The sequence below is a fragment of the Plectropomus leopardus genome, chromosome 17, assembly GCF_008729295.1.
Source record: "Plectropomus leopardus isolate mb chromosome 17, YSFRI_Pleo_2.0, whole genome shotgun sequence".
Classification (NCBI taxonomy): Eukaryota; Metazoa; Chordata; class Actinopteri; order Perciformes; family Serranidae; genus Plectropomus; species Plectropomus leopardus.
In genome coordinates, this window is record NC_056479.1 from 7,512,868 (window position 1) to 7,536,483 (window position 23,616).

At 38.4% G+C, this 23,616-nt stretch overlaps 1 protein-coding gene across 1 annotated transcript; it reads right to left on the reverse strand.

Annotated features, from left to right (window-relative positions):
- Window positions 1-798: 798 nt before the first annotated feature.
- LOC121956678 (myosin-4-like) lies at window positions 799-18,644 on the reverse strand. The gene is made up of 39 exons (XM_042505032.1): window positions 18,441-18,644; window positions 17,907-18,050; window positions 17,506-17,662; window positions 17,400-17,427; window positions 17,212-17,320; window positions 17,017-17,109; window positions 16,870-16,933; window positions 16,688-16,786; window positions 16,504-16,607; window positions 16,280-16,418; window positions 16,074-16,192; window positions 14,142-14,291; window positions 13,891-14,061; window positions 13,472-13,778; window positions 12,708-12,787; window positions 11,695-11,782; window positions 11,490-11,607; window positions 11,294-11,417; window positions 11,072-11,208; window positions 9,450-9,705; window positions 9,104-9,346; window positions 8,840-9,016; window positions 7,790-7,935; window positions 7,480-7,570; window positions 7,008-7,397; window positions 6,623-6,749; window positions 6,418-6,536; window positions 6,149-6,345; window positions 5,870-6,053; window positions 5,220-5,385; window positions 5,010-5,134; window positions 4,627-4,935; window positions 4,341-4,544; window positions 3,152-3,277; window positions 2,912-3,082; window positions 2,564-2,668; window positions 1,110-1,205; window positions 893-1,024; window positions 799-819 (listed from the first exon to the last, which is right to left on the reverse strand). The coding sequence occupies exons 1-39, from the start codon at window positions 18,642-18,644 to the stop codon at window positions 799-801; spliced, it is 5,820 nt and encodes a 1,939-aa protein (XP_042360966.1).
- Window positions 18,645-23,616: the final 4,972 nt, after the last annotated feature.

Here is a 23,616-nt window from a genome sequence, read left to right on the forward strand (position 1 = left end):
GTACTACATAGTCAGTGTGTTACATACAGTAGATGACGGTTGGAATTCTCTAAGTAGTCTAAGTAGAAGAAAGAAGCTGAGCAAAGAACTGCTTTGGATTAGGGTTAGCAGCAAAAACGCATTTTAGCCACTGTAATGTTCTTCACATGAATACATTAAAAACAAACAACAAACAGCTGTTCACATAGTTTGACTTGCATTCTTTTGAATGCATTATCTTGTTGTGCTGTCTTATTCTACATTGTTTTAACTCTTTAACATCACAAGGGAAGAAAAACTATTACTTACTATATTTACGATTCTCTCAATATCATATTTAACATTATGTGACAGAAACAAGATTTTTTTTTTTTTTACCACATTCCTGAGCTCATTTTCTTGTCTTTTTTGTTTTGTTTTTTACTTTTTTTTCCCCCCACTTATTTTCAGGTAATTTACTTTAACTTTTTACTAATTTCTTGCTAATTTTTGGACCATTTCTTGAGAAGTTGCTCATTGCTTATTCTCACGTTTTTGAAAGAAACTAAGCCTATTTGCTCACCACCAACTGCTCATCTTGATGCGCTCAGATCTTAATATTTACTCAAAACTGCAATAATTTGACATTAGCTTGCTTTTTTTTAATTTGGAAAAAAATTGCACTTCATTTGAATGGAAACTTAAAGACTCAATTCATCTCATACAAATACACACATAAGGGCTTTAAATAAAAAAATTAAACACATATTTGGATAAGAGTATGTTGCACACTAACTCATCTTCAGATACACGAGATTTTGTCTTTATAGCAGCCACAGACTACTCTCCACTGTCTTTCGCCTGGTAAATGAGAAAAAAAAGATATTATCAGTAATTATAAGTACAGTATGTTGCCAGAAGCTGACTGACTCACCTTCCCCATGTCACGACTCTTCACTTTCATCTTATTGATCTGGGACTCGGCGATGTCTGCGCGCTCTTCAGCCTCCGCCAGCTCGTGCTGCACCTTCCTCAGCTTTGTCAGATGCACGTTGGCCTGCTCTTCCTGCCAGATACCAAATAACTGATTATTAAAAATCTCCAGATGCAACTTCAAACAATGATTCAACCAGGAAAAAAAAGTCACTCACAGCTTCTTCAGCCTGCCTCTTGTACACTTTGATCTTCAGCTGGAATTTGTCCACCAGCTCCTGAAGTCTCATCATGTTTTTCTTGTCCTCATCAGCCTGATCATGAATATCAAGAGAAACACATTTTATAATTAATTGGTGTCATTTTACATAACTATTACAGTCATTCCTCAAACACTGTGCTTAAGTTAAATATGACAAGTTGATCAAACAATAATCTGGGAAACAAATAACAAATAACCTTGAAAAAGATGTTAGTCTTAAGTAATGTTTACCTTCTATCCAATTGTAAAATTTCTATAAAAATTTAGTTACTTTTATGAGACATTGTTCCAGAATAAAAAATGCCAAGTGACATAAACTTTATTTTTTCTAGGTGTCAGCAATTTAAGTAACCCAAGTTAGTCCAATTTAACATTTTACTCAGAATTTAGGAAACTGATTTTGTTCCATAAATAAGGTAAGCACAACAAAATGATTAGTTCACAGGATCATTTTTTACGTAATGCCATTCTTAGCACCTTAAGACAAGGCAAGTATTCGTAGTTAACACATTTAACTTGGAATCAAAATCAATCAGATACAGATTGATTATATGTAATAGATACTTATATGTAATCAATCTTCAGCCAACTTACAAGCTAAATAAAACATTCCATCAAACTGCATATAAAATGCTATTTAATTTTTAACATAACAATTTGATTTAAAGTAAAGACTAATAGTTACTAACATTTATCAACGTAATCCGTTTCTCAATTTTTTTCTTAACCACGATAAACTTGTCCAATTTTATACTTGACTCAACATTTTATGAAACATTATACTTCTACTTCTACAACTACATTTCAAAGGGAAATGTTGCACTGTTTACTTTTTGTGTGACAGCTTTAGTTACTTTTCATGTAAGACATTTCATTGCTTTCCTGTCAAGTGAAAACCTTGTAACTCCAGATTTGGTGCTTTATTTATTTATTTATTTATTTATTTGAAAACTGAAGGATGAAATGTTCCTTCACAAGCTGAGAAAATTACAAAACTAAACGAAATTAAATATAAAAAAGCCCTCTTATGATCCTATAAAATATGATGCATTGCTGTAGATTAAACCACCCATCAGAATTTGAGGGAGTTAAAATGAGCGCAACCTCTACCATCTACAACAGTAAAATGCATCTGACATTAAAGCAGCAGTAATGTTAATCCCAAAAGTATCAGATAGAATAGTAAATCACTGACAGGGAACATTTTGCTGCACAATGAATACTTTCACTATTCATAGTTTAAGTAGTTTTTCTGATAATACTTGAATTTTGAACACAGGAAATTTACTTGTTGCTGAGTATTTTTACTGCTTTTTAGTGCTTTTAATAGAGTAAAGGATCTGAATACTTCATCTACCACTGTTGATCACTTTTTTAAAAAACAAGTTGTGTTTAGGTAAGTGAGTTTACCTGATAGTTGAGCTCTTTAATCTTCCGCTCCAGTTTGCGAACCCCTTTCACAGAATCTGACCCGTGTCTTTGCTCTGCTTCGAGCTCGTTCTCCAGCTCTCGCACCTGCAGAAAAGCAGTGAAATTCTTTTAATTGATTGTGAACATAAAACAGGCTCTGATTGTCCTCACCTGTGAGATCAGCGGGCCTCATGCAGAAACATCTTTTTACATAATTACATGCTTACAGACACTTATTTTTCTGATTTTAATGGTTGAAATAAGTGGCAGTGTTTTTACAGAATCACAAAGATCTGAATATATTTGTTAATCAAGCAGGATTTATTGGTGACTAAACTACAATGTTACCCTTGCTTCCAGTTTTTGGAGTTGCTTCTTCCCGCCCTTCATGGCCAGACTCTCCGCCTCGTCGAGACGCTGCTGCAGGTCTTTCACCGTCACCTCCAGGTTCTTCTTCATCCTCTCCAGGTGAGCGCTGGTGTCCTGCTCTTTCTTCAGCTCCTCAGCCATCATGGCAGCCTGAAAAAAAGTAAAAGTAGTTAAAATAATGAGTAGTTGTTGACACTTTAGCAAAATCCCGACACTTACATCAGTGATGGCCTTCTTAGCCTTCTCCTCAGCGTTCCTGGATGCTTGAACACTGTCGTCCATCTCACCCTGAATGTGAGAAAGATCAGCCTCCAGTTTTTTCCGACTGTTGAGCAGGCTGGTGTTCTGTAAGAAATGTGACCACATCATTTTGAAATACTACTTCCACTTAAAACAAATGTTTTATGTTGAAGCATTATGTCAGTGCCAAATAATATTGAAATACTTTAGTAGAATAAGTTTAAAAAAAGGTCATCAATTTGTTTGAGTGGTTCTTCTATTCACTCAGTGAGTGAATGCATCACCAGCAGGTCTATGACTAAATATTTTGTAATATATCTGCCAAAATCTGTTTCTGATCGAGATGGGGCCAGTTTCATTATTATCTAACAGGTGCAAATAGGTTTGTAACGAGGGCGCCATGTTGGAAGCAGTTGAGCAAAAACTAAGCGTCACCCATTGAACAGACCAACTTTCTCATTTTACAGCTAAACAGTACACTAATATATGTTTCTGAGAACATTTGACATGAGAAATACGCAATGCAGTAACAGCATGTTGACTCATATTTGATCAGCGCTGACTAGTTTGACCTTGTGGCTGTAGTTTATGACCTTCTTTGACTTGATTTACAGCTGTGTATGGGGCCTATTTTACACTGCCTGATCAAGGCAGCAATATCGCGCTATTATGCTGCCTTGCTGTTCTGTATTACGTTTTTAATTGTGGAATGGGGGGACGGAGTTGCTTTAAGCTGACAAGAGTTGGTAGTAACAGCACAAAACCGAGTGGGGCATGTGTGCTGCTTTGACGATGTGTTTGTGTGTGACTATCCACGAGAGATTTACAAAGCAGCTAGCAGCAGTTAGTAGCAGCAGAAATAAGCTGTAAACACTGTCATATTATCACCAGTATTGTTAACTGGTGCCTGTTTACAAATCCAGCATCGGAAGTTGTGTCTCTCTCTCCGCCTGAATGATATGAGGTCAATATTCACTCTCTTTTTAGCTCTGTTTTTGGTCTCCACCATCTGGCTCTTTGGCTGCTAAATGCTTCACTATGTTCACTAGCTGGTCTCTAACTGTGTCTGTGTGCAGCTTTGCTGCTGAATAGGTAGTGTTCATTGGGTTGTTCGAACGAAGAAGTATATGAGGCTAAAACTGCTGGAAAAACAAATGTAGTTTCAAACCTGGGAGTGCAGCAGCTGCACCCGCTCGCTGGCGTCCAGCAGCTCCTGCTCCACCAGCTTGCGGCTCCTCTCGGTTTGCTCCAGAGCCGATCTGACCTCCTCCATCTCAGCCTGCATGAGGTTACTCCTGCGCTCAGACATGGCCACCTGTTCCTTCATGTCCTCGTTGTTTCTCAGAGCATCATCCAGGTGAATCTGAACTTCCTGTATGGTGGAATAATAACAGTTTCTTTCTGCTGAATGTGCAAACGAAGTAAACTCAGCTCCGTCTTTACGTGACTCTCACCTTTAGCTGGACCTGTATGTTTCTCAGTTGTTTCTGGGACTCGGCTGCCTGCCTGTTGGAGTGACTCAGTTGGATCTCCATCTCGTTCAGGTCCCCCTCCATCTTCTTCTTCACTCTCAGAGCTTCGTTCCTGCTCCGGATTTCAGCGTCAAAATTACTCTGCATGGTGTCGATGACTCGTTGGCTGTTTCTCTTCAGCTGTTCAATCTCTTCGTCCTTTTCCGCTATCTTCTTGTCCACTTCCGACTTCACCTGGTTCAGCTCCAGCTGGACGCGCAGGATTTTGGAGTCGTTGTGCTCCAGGGAGGCCTGAGTCCAGATATGACATGCAGTCATTTTGATGGAGTGTGTTTCAACATATATGATTTAGATTTTTTACTTACCTCCGCCTCCTCCGAGGCAGCCTGAGCCTCCAGCTTCTCCTGTTCAGCCTGTTTTTTTGATTTCTCCAGCTCATGGATGGTTTTACCCGTCTCTCCCAGCTGCTCTGTCAGATCCATTATTTCCTCTGAAAAAAGAGACAGAAAAGTTTCTCTCATATCTCTGCATTAAAAACATCAGCTATCCACAGCATTAGGATGGTGCTGACGTACGTTGTAGGTTTTTATTTTCCCGTTTGAGGGTCTCCAGTTGTTCCAGGCATTCCTCGAAGGCGTTCTTCATCTTGAAGTTCTCAGTGCCAAAACTACGCGCCTCTTTTATTGCCGACTCCAGCTCTGCCTGACCCTCCTCATGTTTTAGCTTCCACTCAGCAACAACCTACAGGAGGGCAGATTACAATTAAAAATCTAAAAAAATACTACTAATACTAATAATACTACTATTTTGTCAATTGAAAGAGATCTTGTTAAACATGTAGTTTAAATTAATGTTCCTCTTTTGATTTGAAGCTTTTGGGCAGATTTGGACAGAAATGGAAACTTCAATATAAGACAATAAGGCATTTTTTTCACTTTGCATCAATGATTGTTGATCACTGAATTGACATATCGATCTTGATCAGTGTGTCATTACATCCATAAAAGTTATTACTATTTTATTTTGGAAAAAAATGTAGTCATGCTCTATGATGCCTGCAGCTACTAGACCAAACCTTTCACTAAAAATAGTCATTTCCAATATCTTACTCAACATGGTGCTTGCTGTGCAGTTTCATTGTACCATAATGTAATATGACAAATGAGCATCTCAGTTAGCCATCAGTACATTTACATCACATTTTCGGAGGTCTGAAGATCAAAACCTTATCAAAATTTCTCTGCTTCTTGTCCAGGGCAGCAGCGGCAGCATTCGACCTCTCAACATCCATCATTAAGTCCTCCACCTCTCCTTGCAGCCGCTGCTTGGTCTTCTCCAGAGAGGAACACTTGGCGTTTACAGCTTCCACGGCTTCCTCTGCCTCCTGCAGACGCAGCGCTAGCTTCTTCCTGCAAGAGAACATACATCATAAGTTCTTGTGAGATATTCAGATATAAATATCTCACGATAAGATATTTTAGAACCGTGTTGAGATTCTTCCTACTTTGCCTCCTCGAGCTCTTCAGTTCGTTGGATGGCGTCCGTCTCATATTTGGTTCTCCACTGAGCCACCTCGCTGTTGGCTTTGGACAGGCAGCGGTGCAGCTCAGCTTTGGCCTCCTGTTCCTCCTCATACTGCTCTCTCAGCAGCTCACAGTCGTGTCGAGATGACTGCAGCCCGTGAGCCAGGGCATTTTTGGCCTTTAAACAAACAAATATTAACATACTGCACATCTTCAGACTTTTGATAATTTCACCGTACTGGTCTCTTACCTTCACCTCCTCCTCATGGAGTCTTTTCAGCTCCTCAGTCTGCTGAATAAAAGCCTGCTTTCCCCGAGTTAGCTGTGACATTAAGGATTCTTTTTCTTCAAGCTGGCGAGACATTTCAGCTGGATGATAAGTGCAAAAACAGTTAGCACTGCCTCGTCTGGGAGTGTTTGTGACTACTACTCAGATGCGATAAGAAATTTCTCACCGTTTTCTGTCTGCAGCCGAGCTTTCTGAGTCGACAGGTCATTTATTAGCCTCAGATGCTCCTCCTCTTTGGTTTTGACCTCATTCAGTTGATCTTCAAATGAACGACACATTTTTTCTAAGTTGATCTAGAAATTTGATTAAAAAAAATGCACTTGCTGAGTTTTTACATGGAACCGAGTGTAAAAACCATCAGTTTGTCTGCCAGCTTTAGTAACTCCAGATTACAGTTTTTTAATTTCCTTTCCTGTCTATTTTGAATGTTTGTGATCAACTGAAGGATGAAGTGGTTTTTTATGTGTTGAGAAAATTCTCCTACTTTCATGATCAACTCTCTAAAAATGCTCTTGGATGAGATGGAATTCATGAAGACTTTGAAAACCAACCTTTGCCTTGGCCATAGTTTCCATATTGCTCGCTAAGTCGTCCACCTCCAGCCTTAGCTCGCTCTTCTCCTTCTCCAGTTTCTGCCGGACCCTCTGGATGTTGTCCAGCTGTTCCCCAAGTTCAGCCACGCTGTCTGCATGTTTCTTGCGCAGAGCTGCAGATGTGGCGTCGTGCTGCAGCGAACACTCCTCCAGGTCTCGGCGCAGTTTGAGGAACTCTGCCTCACGTTTCTTGTTCAGCTCAGCCTGAGCGGCAGTGGCTCCTCCGGCCTCCTCCAGCCGCTCGCTGATCTCCTCCAGCTCTCTGGACAGATCACACCTCTGCTTCTCCACTTTGGCTCGAGCTGAGCGCTCACACTCAATTTCCTCCTCCAGCTCCTCAATTCGAGCCTGCAGAAGAAAAATACACTTGCTGTATAAACTGAGCTTTGTGATATAACCTTAGCCCAAAGCCAGTGACTGAATTCTTCACCTGGAGCTCTTTTATTTTCTTCTGCAGCTGAGCACTCAGAGCTTGTTCATCCTCTATCTTTGTCTGCAGCTGAGACAACTCAAAGTCTTTCCTGCAAAGTAAAGCTCACTGATTAGTTAAGGCCAACAAAATTTTTAGAAAATGCATCATCTAGCAAAGTGTGAGGCAGTACTGATGGACTAATGTTAAATTTTATTGGCATCAGAAACATGACAGGTGTGGTCAACTAATATAGAAACCACAGTACCTATGCCACTACAGACTACCATTCAGGATAGTAACTTTATTCATTAAAACATAACAAACTCACTTTTTCAGCTTTTCATCCAGCTGCTGCTTGTCATTCTCCAGATCCATGATGGACTCATGAGCTAGTTTCAGATCCCCCTCCAGCTTCCTCTTAGCTCTCTCCAGATCCATACGCACCTTCTTCTCTTGTTCCAGTGAACCCTCCAGCTGAAATCACACACTGTTATTTCGGGCCCGTGTTTCATTGTATACCCTATCAGCTGTGTAGTTTGTCTATGTACTCAACTGTCTGGTTTATGGAAATATTAATATTTTTTTCAGTCAGTCGCTGACTCAACTGGTGCAGGTGATTTTGATGGTTATATGGTTGAGGTCAAATGATGATCCCTCATATTGTCTAAACTGATGAAGGTCTTTATATTGAAACATTGTTATTAAAGTTATCTCTTGATCGCAAGTGAGTCAACAGTTTGCACAAGTTTTTGTTCTGCTTTCAGCGGCCCTTGGTCTTCTCCTACACACCTGTCAACCTACAGGTGTGCAAAAGTATTCATACTGTAACTTGTACTTCTCTACAATGCAGAGGGATTTTTTTTAATGAGTTGCGCATCTTGTGTGCTTTGAACTCTTGGATTGCATAAAGCAAAATTCAAATGCATGCCCTTGCCCGAATCTGCAACTCGTCTTTATGTGAGACTGCTTAAGTGTTATAAATAACAAGGTTTGAGCTGCTGGTTGTGAGACAGTTTGTAAATGGATTATTTCATATAGTTTCGGCATTGTTAAACTCCAGTTCCTTTTACTTAAATTAATTAAGAATTTTCTTTGTTTTTGGATTCTATGTTAACTGGAGGCATGTGGGGGAAAAAAAAACATTTTCTTCACTGATTCAACAAAACATGGGCTGAGTAATTGATATACTCATGATCATATTGTGGGTAAAATATTCCTTTAAGCACATTTTCCTTATTACAGTTACATACTTCGTAAGAAAAACTGTCAATGCAGGACTTTTACTTGTATCAGAGTATTTTTCATTGTGGTATTGGTATTGCTTTTGCTTCAGTGAAGGATCTGAATACTTCCTCCACACTGATGTGCGGTACCTCACCTCATCCACCTGCTGCTCTAGTTTAGTTTTGGCTTTGGTCAGAGCGTTGACTTTGTCCTCCTCTGACTGCAGGTCGTCCAACATCTGCTGATGAGCGTCCTGCAGCTCTTTCTTCTCTTTCGACAGTTTGGAGATGTTTTCATCTTGACTCATGATTTCTTCTGTCAGGTTTTTCACCTAAAGACATCATTAAACATGAATGTTACATTTCGTCTTTGAACATGATGATACACTGTACACAGAGCAGCGTGTACATGACGCTACCTTGTTTTCTACAGCATGTTTCTCTTTCTCCACTTTGGCTAAAGTGAGCTCTAAGTCGTCGATGTCCCTCTTCAGTTCAGAGCACTCGTCCTCCAGCTTTCTCTTTTTGGCTGTGAGCTCAGCGTTCACCTCCTCCTCATCCTCCAGTCTCTCCGATACCTCCTTCAGCTTGGCCTCCAGCTGGATTTTGCTTTTGATGAGTCCTTCACACCTCTCCTCTGCATCCAGGAGGTTGTCTGCCTCCTGATATCAAGTTTGTGCACCAATATTAGAGCTAAATACTCCAAATAATAATATAATGCTGATATGTGAGCTCCTACAACGTTCTGTCTGTGGTGGAACTTACTGACTGGACTTGTAGGAGGAGGTCGTTCTTCTCTTGTACAACGGAGACCATTTTCTCTTCGAGTTCCCTCCTCCGGTGTTCAGATTTGGCCAAATCTTCTTTTAGCTTTGTAAAATCCACCTTCATCTGGGCCATTTCTTTCTCAGCTTCAGCGCTTTTCAGGAGAGGTTTGAGTTTGAAATACAGCTTCATCCACGGCCAATGTTTCACATTCATGAAGGAACGGAAGTTATACTGGATAGTGTAGATTGCCTCCCTGTGATAGTTCAAGGATGGATCAGTTTATTCTGCAACCTTCAGCAGTTATGGTACTTTTTTTACACAACACACCCATCATGTCATTTTCAAACACAAATTTAAGGGGTGCATCCCCAGTCCTCCTGACTGAAATTATTGCCCCTTGTCACTCAGATTAGAGTCTGGTGTTTTATTTGTTTGTACGGCTACAGGAACAAAATTAATCTGCCTGTTGGAGTCCATTTTAAGAGATTTTACATATTTGAGATCAGTGCAAAACATTTTCCAAGACACAACGCAGAGTTTCATATTTCTAAAGTCCATCACAGTATGCTATCATGTCTTTGTTTCATCAAAATCACATTATTGTTGTGATGCACACAGAACTCCATCAGGGCCATAGCTACTATTGTTGACACCAAAGCATTGGTAAAAGAAGTACCGAGATCTTTTACTTAAGCAAAAGAAGCAGTGTTACGGTTTTTACAGTGCCATGCCATTGTTCCGACAGCCCATTATTCTGAAGCAACATTCTGAGAAATGTCCCATTTGTCTGACAGCCCATCATCCCAAAAACCCACGACCACTGCTCTGAGGGCCCACTGCTCCCAAAATACACAGTCTGTAGTTAGAAAGATTCAAAGCCTGTAATCAGTCAGTCTCACAGACTGTATATAAATACGGACAATGTGTCCCCACCTACCCCTGCTATGCTTAACCCTTTGAAACCTGGATCGACATCACTTTACTTGTGCTGCTTTCAAACGCCTTTGATTGGTATTTAAATCTTTGAGCTCTGAGCAAACGGGTTTGATTTCTTTCAAAAACATGAGAGAATGAGCAACTTCAGCAAAAATGTCCCACAATTTCAAAGAAAGTTGTAATTTGGAAAGATGTATATTTTTAAAGTTAATGAAAAATCTTAATTTTACATAATTATTATTTTTTAAGCACTTTTTTCAGGTCATTTTTTTGTTTGTTTGTTTGTTTGTTTTCTTGCTTTACGGCTTGTTTTGTTCACATTTTTTGTCGTTGCTTTCAAATCTGCACACTCCTCTGATTTGACTGATTCGTTTGGCACCAATCAATCCAGTGAGTGTCATATGCGTATAATTACCCAGTCAGTGCTACGGATGGGACTAACGCCATTGTCAGGCTGTTTTCAAGCATTCTTCTCAATATCACCCAACATCGTTTTTGGCTCTCATTTCACTATGTTCCACTTTTCAAATCCAGGCGAAACAGGTTTGTTGGCATGGCTATGAATAAGTCTTATATTAAAATAAATTTAGATTGAGGCGGATACGTTGGTCTCCAGAGATTATAACAAGCGTAACAAGTTGACAATTCTGTCTAATATCATGCAAAGCAGAAATATTTCTTACTTTCTGGCCATCATCTTCTGGTACTCCAATCGAACGATGTACCCACGACATAGAGCCTGAGTGGAGGTCACCACCTGAGCCAAACGCTCATCTCTCATTTCCTCCAAAGCGCCCAGCAGACCAGCTTTAAAAAACACCTGAAATCAAAAGATAATTATTTATTTGTTCAGCTTATTTACAATCTTTAATATCTCCACTATTTCAACAGTAACATATGAACACCTTTGTGTGTCCAAACTTGTACTGTGTGTGATCCACGTCGATAGAGCCCAATAGTTTCTCTGCAGCTTTTTTGTTATCCATAAACTGCCCCTCTGGAACAGCGCTGGCATTAAGGATCCTGTATCTGTATGAGGAATAATAAGTTTGAGTATGGGACCCAATATTATGAAATATTAAAAAGTAAAGCTTTATTTACCTCTGCTTAAAGTCCCCGTAGAGAATTCTGCTTGGAAATCCCTTCCTGCAGATCCGGATGCCCTCCAGCACGCCGTTGCAGCGTAGTTGATGGATAACTAACTGGTTTTCCATAGCACCTATAATGAGGACCATAATTTGTTTTAAATAATGGCATCTTACAGCATATATACAGCATGCCATACTTAGATAATTATCTAAACTACCTGGTGTTTTGGTCTCATTTGGTATCAAGCAGCGTACAAAGTGAGGATGAGTGCTTCTCAGATTAGTCATGAGCTTTCCAAGATTCTCCTGTAAGAAAGTGCAAATGTGAATTTGTAGGGTTTGTGGTCATTTTTACACTCAGATTTGTTTTGTTTTATTCAGCATTTTGACAGAAAACCAACAAACCTTTCTCCGTTATGTCGGAACAAGTGTTTAATTTTTGATTTTTAATGTTTTTACCAAATTAAATTCCGTTTCAAAGAGTGATGTTATGATTTTAGTTTAGTTTTTAGGTTGATGTTTTTTAGTTATCCTATAATGTTGTATGGATTTCCATAAAATTTTGCACAGGCAGTCACAGTGCCCAGATGATAAATTTGACTGACTCTAGTGAACGTCTGACTTTTTCAGTATCCTGGAGATTTGAGGTGGGATTGGTGGGGACTTCATTCCCCTTTTAAGCAATATGGCCAAAATTTGTTCCCTCTTGTTAATCTGCCATCACTCTCCATGTCCCCTTATTGAGAATTATTCCAGTTTTAATGGAGCATTTTAAGTGGTGCAGCATTTGTAGCCTTTACTTCACTGATTGAACAAGCTGGAAACTCACAGACCAATTACAAGTGTTGTTAATGATCTCACGTGATGTTACTCACCCAATCAAGTCTGTGTATTAGGATACGTATCGTTATTTGAGTCGGTGATTAATCAAGAATGGACAGACTCATGTTCATTCTTCCCAGAGGCAGTAAAAAAAACAGCATGTCTCATACACTAGATGATTTGCATAAACATTAATCATTTGTCTAATGCGTATAGTGCCACCATGAGGTTGACATTTGAGGCTTTCAGTGAAATATTTCAACAGAAGCATCACCAAGCTGCAAGCATGGCTGCAGACATTTGGTATTATTATAATGGAAATATAAAGTGTTTTAAATGTTGAAAGATTTCAGAGACATTATGTCTTCTATGTAAGGTATATTCTCAAAAATGGCTATAAGCCTCTTACCCTGAACAGCGCTGACACAGTTTGGAAAGATGCTCCCTTCTTCTTGGATCCTTTTTTGGTTCCTGACGCAGCAGCGGCCTCTGCATTAATTATAACACATAATAACCAACAGTACTATCTCACTTTGATAAATAATTCTCACTTTGCAAGTTCATTATTTCTCCATATGCATCATCTTCTTGCTATCCTTCTGCAAAACAGCTCTGTCAGTATATTTCCTTTATGTTTCTGCATTTCCACACTTATGCAGAACAAATTATAGGAAAGCTGAATCATAATATGGTGATTACCACAGTGCATATACCTGTGGGGAAAAAAATGAGGATGGCTCTTCTAGAACTCAGGGAGGGCGATATGAAATATTATTAGGGTTTATCACTTCTCTGAGGTAGCTTACTTTATACATATCAAAAATATGATGTTTTGCTATAAATTAAACTTATCAACAATTTAGTGCAGCTGAGACAATGGTCAATCAGTCGCTTGAGAGAACATTAATTGCCAACAATTTTGATGGTTGAAGTTATTTTTTCTTTAACAAAAAATCATGGTTCCATCTTCTCAAATGGTAAGATATTTAATTTCTTCCTTTTGCTATTTAAAATAATTTAAGTACATTTTGCTGCTGACTTGAGGACTTTTTTAGTGTAGGACTTTTACTTGTAGTAGAATATCTTCACAATGTGGTAATAGAATTTTTACTTAAGTATCCTCTTCCTTTATCAATGTAAATATTCAGGAAAAACTGAAACACCTGAACTCACCCTCTGATCCAGAGAAGCTTGCATACAACATGGCCAGTATTTTGACCGAAGACTTCTGGTAAAGCTGCACAACAGACTCGCTCAGAGGGTCTTTGTTCTTCTCCAGCCAGCCAGTGACGTTGTAGTCCACGTTGCCGGCATAGTGCACCAGCGTGAAGTGAGCCTCAGGCTTGCCTTTGACTGTTTTGGGCTTCAAGAAGCAGTTGTTCTTCCCAAGATGTTGGTCATAGAGTTTGTTCTTGAAAGAGGTGTCTGTTGATTTGGGGAACATGCATTCTTCTTCAAGGATGGAGAAGATCCCCAGTGGCTAGGAAGCAAACCATACATTTACTACTTGCGTACAATTCGAGTTACTTGTATTTAACATAAACACTTAATCTCATATAGGATGATATTTTAAATTAAACAGTATACGGTACCTTTTCAATGAGCTCAATGCAGGCAGCCAAGTCCATACCAAAGTCAATGAACTCCCACACAATCCCTTCTTTCTTGTACTCCTCTTGTTCCAACACAAACATGTGGTGGTTGAAAAACTGTTGCAGCTTCTCATTGGTGAAGTTAATGCAGAGTTGCTCCATGCTGTTGTACTAAACACAAATTGTGAGAAGATTTAAATACATTATTCAGTGAAAATATGGAGAAAAATATTCAGACTTTAAATGCTGACATCAAAGATTTCAAATCCAGCGATATCCAGAACGCCGATGAAATGTTGTCGGGGTTGTTTGGTGTCCAGCTGCTGGTTGATTCGTATCACCATCCACAGAAACATCTTCTCGTACACGGATTTGGCGAGGGCACCGATAGAGTTGTATACCTGGAAAGACAGAACTGCTTCTTCACCAATACACAACCACACTGAAGAAAGTGGCTGAACAGTGTGTGCTAGATCTGCACTACAGCACACACATTTGCATCAGATGAATGTAGTAGGAATTATAACACTTTTTATTGATAATAACCCAATTATAGGCGACACAACACATCAGGTCTTCCTTATTTCAGGTCTTTTTTGCCTTCAGTGTGGTTTCAAGCAGTGAAACATGGTGATTGAGTGGGATAGGAAGTTCTGATCTCAATGATTTTTCATTATGTTTTTATCAAATTTCCTCCTTTCTCTCCTTTTACAATATTTTTGATGACATCTTGACTTTGGGCATGTGCATATGATGAATTGGTCCAATTAAATGAGATTTTGGGTGACTCCCTAGCCCATTATCATCAAACTGCACTTGACTGTTAACTGGTGTGTTGCAGCAAAGTGATAGCATGGGTATACAGTCAACAGTTCGACAACAAACCTGTTTTAATGTTTTTGCATCTCTACATGTTAGGTGAATCATTGTTCTTCAAATAGGCTGTTTTTTATTTTTTTTTCTTAAAAAGACAAATTTACAGCTTTAATTTGAAGAGGTGCATTGATTGTCAGGAACTAAACATTTACAGGGAACAAGCCTACTCGGGTTAGGGGAGACAAGTCTATACTCTTAGAATCAATTTTCATTCAGATTCCTTGAGGCGAGAGTTCAAGGGACCTCTTTGAAAATGGTTATGGCAGTTGTGCCCTCGCCAAAAATTTGGAGCATTACTTAGCTGCCTTCCTAATGAGTTATGCTGTCGTGGTTGGTACCAATAGATGACTTACATTGTCTAGTTTCACACCACCTTATGCTCAGCCGCAAATTATATCAGCCTCCAGTTATTTTTGCAGTGGGGCCATGGCCCCCCCGGGGCCCTGTTTTGGGGGCACCACTGGTTCAGAAGTGTGCATTTGACTGCAAAAACCTGTGCAAAGAATGTAGTTTAGGTCTATAAAATTCATTTGTGTCTTATCCTCCTTGTCCTCCTGATCAAACAACACTGGTGAGAGGTGTGGGTGGAGACCAACTGTCCTATAGTTCCTTATCTCTCTCATTTTAATCCATATAGTAACAAAAAATGTTACTATAAAATAACTGTTACTATAAAAATCAGTGAAAAAAACAACACTGTCCAATTACTTTTGCTACAGTGTATATAATTACATCATGATTCTGACTGGATGGAGGAAATTTATTATTTTATTATTTTTAGATAATTTCACAACAAAATAGCACTGTTAAAGAGGACAGCTTATATGAATTAGTCATTTTTATTTTGTCTTTCAAGTATTCATGAAATAGTCTCATACCTTGTGATAGTATTTACATAGTATTTTCATTTTCTGCAACATTCTACTTTTTACTTGACAACATTTATTTTGAAGATTACTAATTTCTTAGTTTATTTATATTTTGTATCAATGATCTAAAATTGCAAACAGGTTAAAATGCATCCTTATAGGATAACCCACCCACTAGTATAGCCATTCTACATAATGGGCACTTTTAGTTTTGATACTTAACGTATATTTTGATGCTACTACTTTTATACTTTTACTTTAGTATGATTTTGAATGCAGAACTTTTACTTATAACAGTACTTTTAAACTGTAGTATCACTACTTTTACTCAAGTAAAAGATCTGAATACTTCTTCCACCACTGAAGATATCTCATTGTGGATGATCTTTTGCAGTGAATTACTATAAAAAATGAAATTATTCATATCTGTGGTCTTACCTGCTGCACATTCTGTCCTTTGGTGACATACTCATTTCCAACCTTCACTCTGGGGTAACAGAGACCTTTCAGCAGATCAGCAGAGTTCAGGCCCATCAGATACGCTGCTTTATCAGCTTCTGCACATAACAAAAACAGCTTATCTTTTGGATTTTTCTGCTCCTTTTATTTGTGTGACAGGCTTAATTTAGATAGATGATTCTCACCCTCGGTGCCATCTGGCTCCGCCTGCTCCTCCCGCTGCTTCTGCTTGAACTTCATGTTCCCATAATGCATTACAGCTCCAGTCAGCTTGTAGATGGACATTTTCTCCTCAGTGGTGAAACCCAGAATATCAAAGGCCTCCTGCGGCGTAAAATGTGCAAAGTAAGATTGTAAAATGAATGAAAAGACAGGAGAAGCTTTGTGCTCTTTAATGGAGTCGACTCACATCTGTAGCCATTAACTCCTCAGCGTCATTGATGCTTTTGACACTGATTTCGCCCTGACTGACGAAGGCATAGTCGTAGGGGTTGGTGGTGATGAGAAGTAGATCTTAAGGGAAAGAAATCAAGCCAAAATCTTTTTTGTATGAATGAGTAAACAAGGAAAAGTAATAGGATGAATCAGATTACCAATCAGTTCAGGTTTCCTGTTGCATGTAAGCTGATAAAAAATATGATAACTCCTCTCAGCCGACAGCTGAAACGTCACTCTTGATTTCTCCAGCAAGTCTTCAGGGAAGAAAACAGAAAATTAACATTGTTTTGTGGTGCAGAATTTGTTAATAATGTGTACAAAATGTTTTCAAACTTACACGTTTCAATATCTGCAGATGCCAGTTTACCACTTGTTCCAAAGTGGATTCGAATAAATTTACCCTGATCAAAAAAAGGCAATTTCTTACTCTCTGGGTTGGGTAAATTCTTTGTAAATCAAATCAAGTCCCTCAGCTCCGACTCACGAAACGAGATGAGTTGTCGTTCCTCATTGTCTTGGCGTTCCCAAAAGCTTCCAGCAGAGGGTTTGCCTGGATGATCTGATCCTCCAGAGTCCCCTGTCCAAAAGCAATCTTTTAAATCAGACATCGACTCCTATCTATACAACAATAACCAACTCTACTTGCTGCACAGCCTTTAACAGGTCGTCCTGAGCTCACCTTTATTTTACTGCTTGTGTCCTTTTTCTTGTCAGTGGACACTGCGATTGTTGCAAAATACTGAATGACACGTTTGGTGTTGACTGTCTTGCCTGCGCCGGATTCGCCACTAAATGAAACCCCATATTTAAATCATGTTTTCAACTGTTTTAATATATCAACATAAACCAAAATCTCAGTAAACTTACGTGATTAGTATTGATTGATTTTCACGATCTGAGGACATAAAAGCAGAAACATCATAAGAAACTGACATCATTATTCTGTTGCATTGTTCTGGGGCTGCTAACATACCAGTGAGCATGAACTGGTAGGCGTTATCGGACAGGGCGAAGATGTGAGGGGGAACCTCCATCCTCTTTTTCCCTCTGTAGGCCCGCACCACCTCCGGGTTGTAGACTGGCAGCCACTTGTAGGGATTCACAGTCACACAGAAGAGCCCAGAGTAGGTCTGCATGGAAAAGAAAAGTTAAGGCACATGGAGGCACAACATGATGGACTCTGAGGACGAGGACCTGCTCCTGATGTAGATTTATACAGTTCAATCTAAGGTAATGAAAACACCACAATTCTCATTTTCAGGTGATTATACACCAAGGAAGGCATACTCCCCCTAAATCCTACACACTGGACCTTTAAACCCCCCCCCCCTTTGAATCTAGCCTGATTAGCATTTTATTTGCCAGAGGACTCACATAAATCATCCACGCTGCGTATCTCTCCTTCAGGTTGAACAACACTGCAGGCTCATGGAGGTGCGTCATCATCACCATGTCCTCAATCTTATCAAACTTGGGGGGGTTCATGGGGAACACTTGGTCCTCCCTGACGGTTAAAGTCTGGAAAACATAAATGTCAGTCACTTAACAGTTAAACAGAATATGAAGTTTGGAGTTTACTGTCAGAAATGAGACAAATGTGGACACCACACACTTGATATTCATGAACTCTAAAAGCATAATGTGAGCTTTTAATTTCTTAAGAAAAATTACTGTTGTACAAAGAGCTTCAGGGGAGACTAAATGTCTCAGTTGGAAGCCAGACTAATCAAATTCTGCAGATTTTTTTATTGCAGTTTTTACAGATCCCTGAAGCTACGTTAAATCCCTCCACATCACAATAGGATAAAGTCCTGCATGGTCAGACATCCCATAAAAAATATATTGACTGTCTGCACTCAGAGTCTAATGGAAGGTCAATTTAACAGCACAACCCTTCAGTCCACCCACTCTGTCATCCATTGTCTTGACAGTGACTTTGCCGTCCTCCTTGTCCTGGATCTCAGCCTTCACATACAGCTCTTTCTCATCACAGACAAAGCACGCCGTCTTGCCGTCAAACGGACGAGACTGAGCCTCCGTCCTCTCCCTCTCAGACTTGCGGAGGAACTGGGCAGCCAGCCCGAAGATTGACATTTCCCCATCTGTGCTCATTTTCTCCTCCTGAATCAAAAGACAAAAAAACCCTAAACCCATCAGTCAGCATCTCTTAAGTTATTTTAAACATTGGATAAAGCTTGAAATGTACTCACCCACTTACTGGACTGATACAGAATCAGCAAGACTGAATATTGGACTCTAATATCAGAACAAATAAACACATTAAGTCTTAGCTTTTCCCAAAATACAACAATCCCAACAGGCGGATACACACCAAAGGGTAGTGGACTCACCTTGTTGATTATGCTGCGATAACGAACATAACCAGTTGCTCTGTCCCTTTATATATCTCACCATTGTGTCCTTGGTGTTAAAGCCCCCTCCTTTACATGGGCATGCAGTGGTAGAGTTACACAAACCTGTTGCTGGTTGTGCATAAGGAAGGATCAGATTAAGCACAAAATACAGCACAGTTATATATAGAGCAATGACACCACAGAATGTCACATTTAAGGAACTGAATGAATGATGACAGTTTTTAAATTGATTTACTAATTTGTCAAAGAGAGACAATTATGAGAGGAAACTGGAAAACAGCAAAAACAACAATAACTCATGCAATTTAAAAGTATGAAATAAAATAGGAGAGAGAAATAAGCTAACATGGACTAAAACAGCAGCGACAGTAAGTAGTGACAGCAATACCAAAATTGATTAAGATTACCAGATAAGAAGCTTACAATAAAAGCACATTTACAGAAGCAATTAAGGTAGAAAAAGTGAATATGTGGCTGTTTAAAACATATTAAGTTAAAGGTCCAGTGTGTAGGATTTAGGGCATTTATTGGCAGAAATGGAAAATTGTATTGATCTGTAGTGTCCTTGAAAATAAGTATTGTCATGTTGCACTGTCATGTTTCTATGCCAGAATTGACAAACCAAATACGGGCTCTAGATAGGGCCAATCACGTTTTCATGTGTTCGCGTTGGCCACTGTAGTGAGGAGACCAACTGCAACAAGCAGCATCAGAAAAATAGATTCATTTTATTTTATTTTATTTTTTCTACATGAAACTTATCCAGATCACGGTAAAAACCTTGCAATCTGCAGTCCTTACCGCTTGATGCCACTAAATCCAATTAATCTACCACTGTCTCTTTACTTGCAAAAAAAAAAGTAATCTTAACAAGTAATTCGGTTTAGTAATAAGCCCTAAAAACTTTAAAAGCAAAAAACGGGGCAATATGACCCAGATTGTTCTCTGAAATTTCTGTTCTGGATTTCAAATTGATGAATGTCAACAAGAGAAACAGTAAGACCAATTTCTGCACAGACATTAAAAAACTGACATTTTTGACTTTTGAATATCTCATGTTTTAAGAAGATGTGTTTTAAGGCAACACCATTAACTATGACATGTTTTGTACATTTTTGCAAAAACACTTTCCATGTTTTTTTTATATTAATAGAAATCACATCATACTATAACCATGCTGAAAAGTAAATTGCTTTGTTCATGTTTTTTCTATTTACAAATCCCCCAAATAAAAAAGCTCAGCCTGCCTATTAACAGAGTTGACATGAGGTTAAACAGGTTTTTTAAACTATCTGTAAGATCTCATTGATATACATGCAGACGTAAGCTGAAAACTCCCTTTGATTCCCCAACATGTTTTGAGGGTCTTATGCCGGCTATTTTGGTGGATAATGCAGACTGAGTTGATTAGGCGCCCGGACACCGACGGGCAGACAACCTTTAAAAGTGGATTTGAAGAGGATTGATTATATTCCTTTTAGAGGATCATTGCAGGCAGCTGGTGCGGAAGTAAAGGCTGTGAAAGCCTGAGTGGGATACAGTTGTTTTAACAATGAGACTGTGCCGGCGCTCCAAACAAAACAGAAGTGCAGAAGTTATTCATGTGTGAGGACGCTTCATGATCTTCAGTGTAAACCACTCACACATACTCCTGTCAGGTGTTTGTGGCTAACATTTCAAGTGAAGCTTGTGTTGGAGGTTATCAAGTCATGGAGCCGTAATGTCACAGCAAGGTGAGCAAAGGGACCGGATTCCAACGAAGCGTCTGAGTGGCTTTGCCAGCAGGCTTTAGGTTTCACTTTGATTGCACATTTGATATCAGCAAGCATTTCTTCTATTAGAGTGTCTCTCTGAACTCGTATCACCTCGTTTTTTACTTCCCAAAATGCCTATAAAAGTCATGAAACACCAAGGAACACATTAACGTTTTAGGTCACATAAAACTTGATCATGTGTGAAAGCAACAACAAGAATTTTTATTCAGAGAAAACTTTAAGGTTACAGAAAGGGGGGAGAGGAAGGTTGGAAAGTCTTTTGAGGGTAAATAAAAAAGAAGATAAAGTAATGTGGTAATTCAGTTTTTCAATCTAAAATAGTTAAGACCTCAAAATTTGTGATTATCATGAGGAAAACCCTCATTTAACACAAGAATTAACCAGAGGGCCCTATTTCAACAATTTATAGTGCATGGCATAAGTGCATTTAGGGAGATTCCAACCCCTGGATTTCTTTCAAAAACATGGGAGGAAGGCAATGAGCAACTTATCAAGAAATGGCCCAAAAAAGCAAGAAATTATTTAAAAAGTTACAAGAAAATGACCTTGAGAAAATGATGAAGGAAAAGGGGGAATATATATATATATATATATATTTTAAAAACAGAAAAAAATGACCTTGAGAAAATGATTTTTTTTCTATAACATAATTTTAAATATATAATTATATGAATTATTGTTTTCTGGACATTTCCACCAGTTTTTTTTCAATATCTAATAATCTAGATATATTTAGATATATAAGATATTTGGTCATAGACCAAACTGTTTTATGACAAACAATGACAATGAATGTTAGTACAAAATTTCATGGGCGTCCATCCAATAGTTGTTGAGACATTTCAGTCTGGACTTAGAGCCATGAAGCTGAAAAAGTGAAAAGACAAGAAAATGAATGCTTTTAAAACTGAATGTAAAGTACAGTTAAACTATTGATTATTGATCAATGGTATAGGGAATAAACTGCAACACAAAGATCCAAACACTCCAAATTGTTCTATGCTGCTTTTTCTGCATCCGCCTGTATTGTGTTGTCCTGATACACCAGGGATGAGTGACCTCTGACCCTCATCAGTCACCATAAATGCTGAATGCTCTATATTCTCCTATTGACAATGCATAGAAAGCATAATAAGGTGCTGGAGGCAGGTAATATATTACCAATTACCATACGATACTGTTGTTTTTTGACACCTTCAGGGGGCTTCAGTAGGAAAATAGAGCAGGTAGAATTGAATCCTGTAAAGTAAACATCCAAATCACGATGAAGTGGTGTCAAAAAAAATTGTTTTCCGTCTAAGAAAAGAGAGATCACTCTCAGATGTTAATTTTTTCAGAACAAGATAAACTAGAGCTTGTATGATGTTGTTTCCCTCGTCTCCTTTTAGCCTTTTGAAGACATAAGTCATTAATTTTATATCTCGTCTCGGATTTTTTTGTGTTCCAGTGAGACATCCAACTGCTTTTGATCCAAAATTTAATGATAAAAAAATAAAAATAAAAATGGACAATTTGACAAAAATAACCTATTTTTTAATTTATTTATTTTTCTGCTCTTTTATGTAGAACAAAGCTGCTTTGTGCAGCGGTGACAGAATGAGGAGGAGGAAATATTAGAGAAACATGCAGATGATGTTTTGATTAATTTATTAAACCCAGTTCTGCGTGGAAAAAAATGTGACAACCAAGATTTAAAAGGTAAGGGATAAACTGTGTAATGAAACAACTCTTCACAAATATAACCTCCACTTTCTGTTTCTGTTGTTCTCTTGTGCCTCACATGTAAGATCCTGTAGGAACTAATAACTTAATTATTTTTGTTGTTGATCTGTGACCTTTGTATGGTTCCACAGTCCCATAAAACAATCATAGATAATAAAAATACAATAATAAGATAAATAGTAGTTTTGTCATAATTAAATTGATTTTAAATTTGTAGATGTTTGATATTGTTTTGGATTATTATTTATTTTATTATTATTTATAGGAAATTTATACTATATTTTGTCCATAACAAAGTTGGAGTTTATGACAAATAGTATAAATTTTTAGATTTGCCAACAAAAATGGGGTTTAATTGCAGTATAATAAACACAACAAATACATTTGATGACTGCTTTAACAAAAATTGGAACTTGCAGATGTAATAGCCAGTTTTTGAATTAAGTAAGTATGTTTGAAATGATATAGCCCATAAAATTTTGAAATTTAGGGATTTAATAAAACAATATTTGGCATGCAGGCATCCCAGTGTTTGGGTCCAGCAGATGATAACAAATTTAGGAATAATAACAAATAACTGACACTATGCTAAAATATCGCAAAGGCTGGCAACATCCTATGCGCAGGGTTTGGTAAAACAACAGTGCACATGCTGAAAACCCAGTTTGCTGCAATCTGATTGGTTGTTTGCGACATAGTTATCAGCCATAAACCCTGCCTTCATGTGGTTTGGGAATGATCGGAAAAATACATTCCTGATAGGAAAATTCATGTGACCAGCCCTTCAAATCGTAAAAAAACAACTGCTAAAGTAAAAAATATTTTTTTGTCAACAAGATGCTAATTTTATGCCATATATACAGAAATGTAGCCATAAAACTAAATGTTCAGTTGATGGTTATAACTTGTTATTCACATGTTGCATCATATCATTTTTTCATCACATATGATTGATTGTACTAAGTTGTAACAGTTAGCTAATATCCACATAGATTAGTTAGAAAAGATATTTATGAGCTTTAGTCATGTGAAGCATTATTTTAGTCATTTTCAGGGATGTAGGCCTACTAGTGCAGCATCTAGTAACTTTGTAATATAAATATCGTCACGACACACCGCGATTTAAAACTCCTGAGCACATAAAAATCAGAGGGATGTCTCTCAACACTGAAAATGAGAATATCCGAGGAGCACCTAAACGCAGCATAAATA

Bases quoted from the DNA above. Each gene is read 5' to 3' on its own strand.
- LOC121956678 (XM_042505032.1), bottom strand. From the start codon at position 18,644: ATGAGCACAGATGGGGAAATGTCAATCTTCGGGCTGGCTGCCCAGTTC. The intron at 7,571-7,789 runs GTGAGTTTGTTA...TTTACTTTGCAG, and splicing joins CTGGATGAAAAGCTGAAAAA to GAAAGACTTTGAGTTGTCTC. The intron at 1,025-1,109 runs GTGAGTGACTTT...GGTATCTGGCAG, and splicing joins AGAGGCAGGCTGAAGAAGCT to GAAGAGCAGGCCAACGTGCA.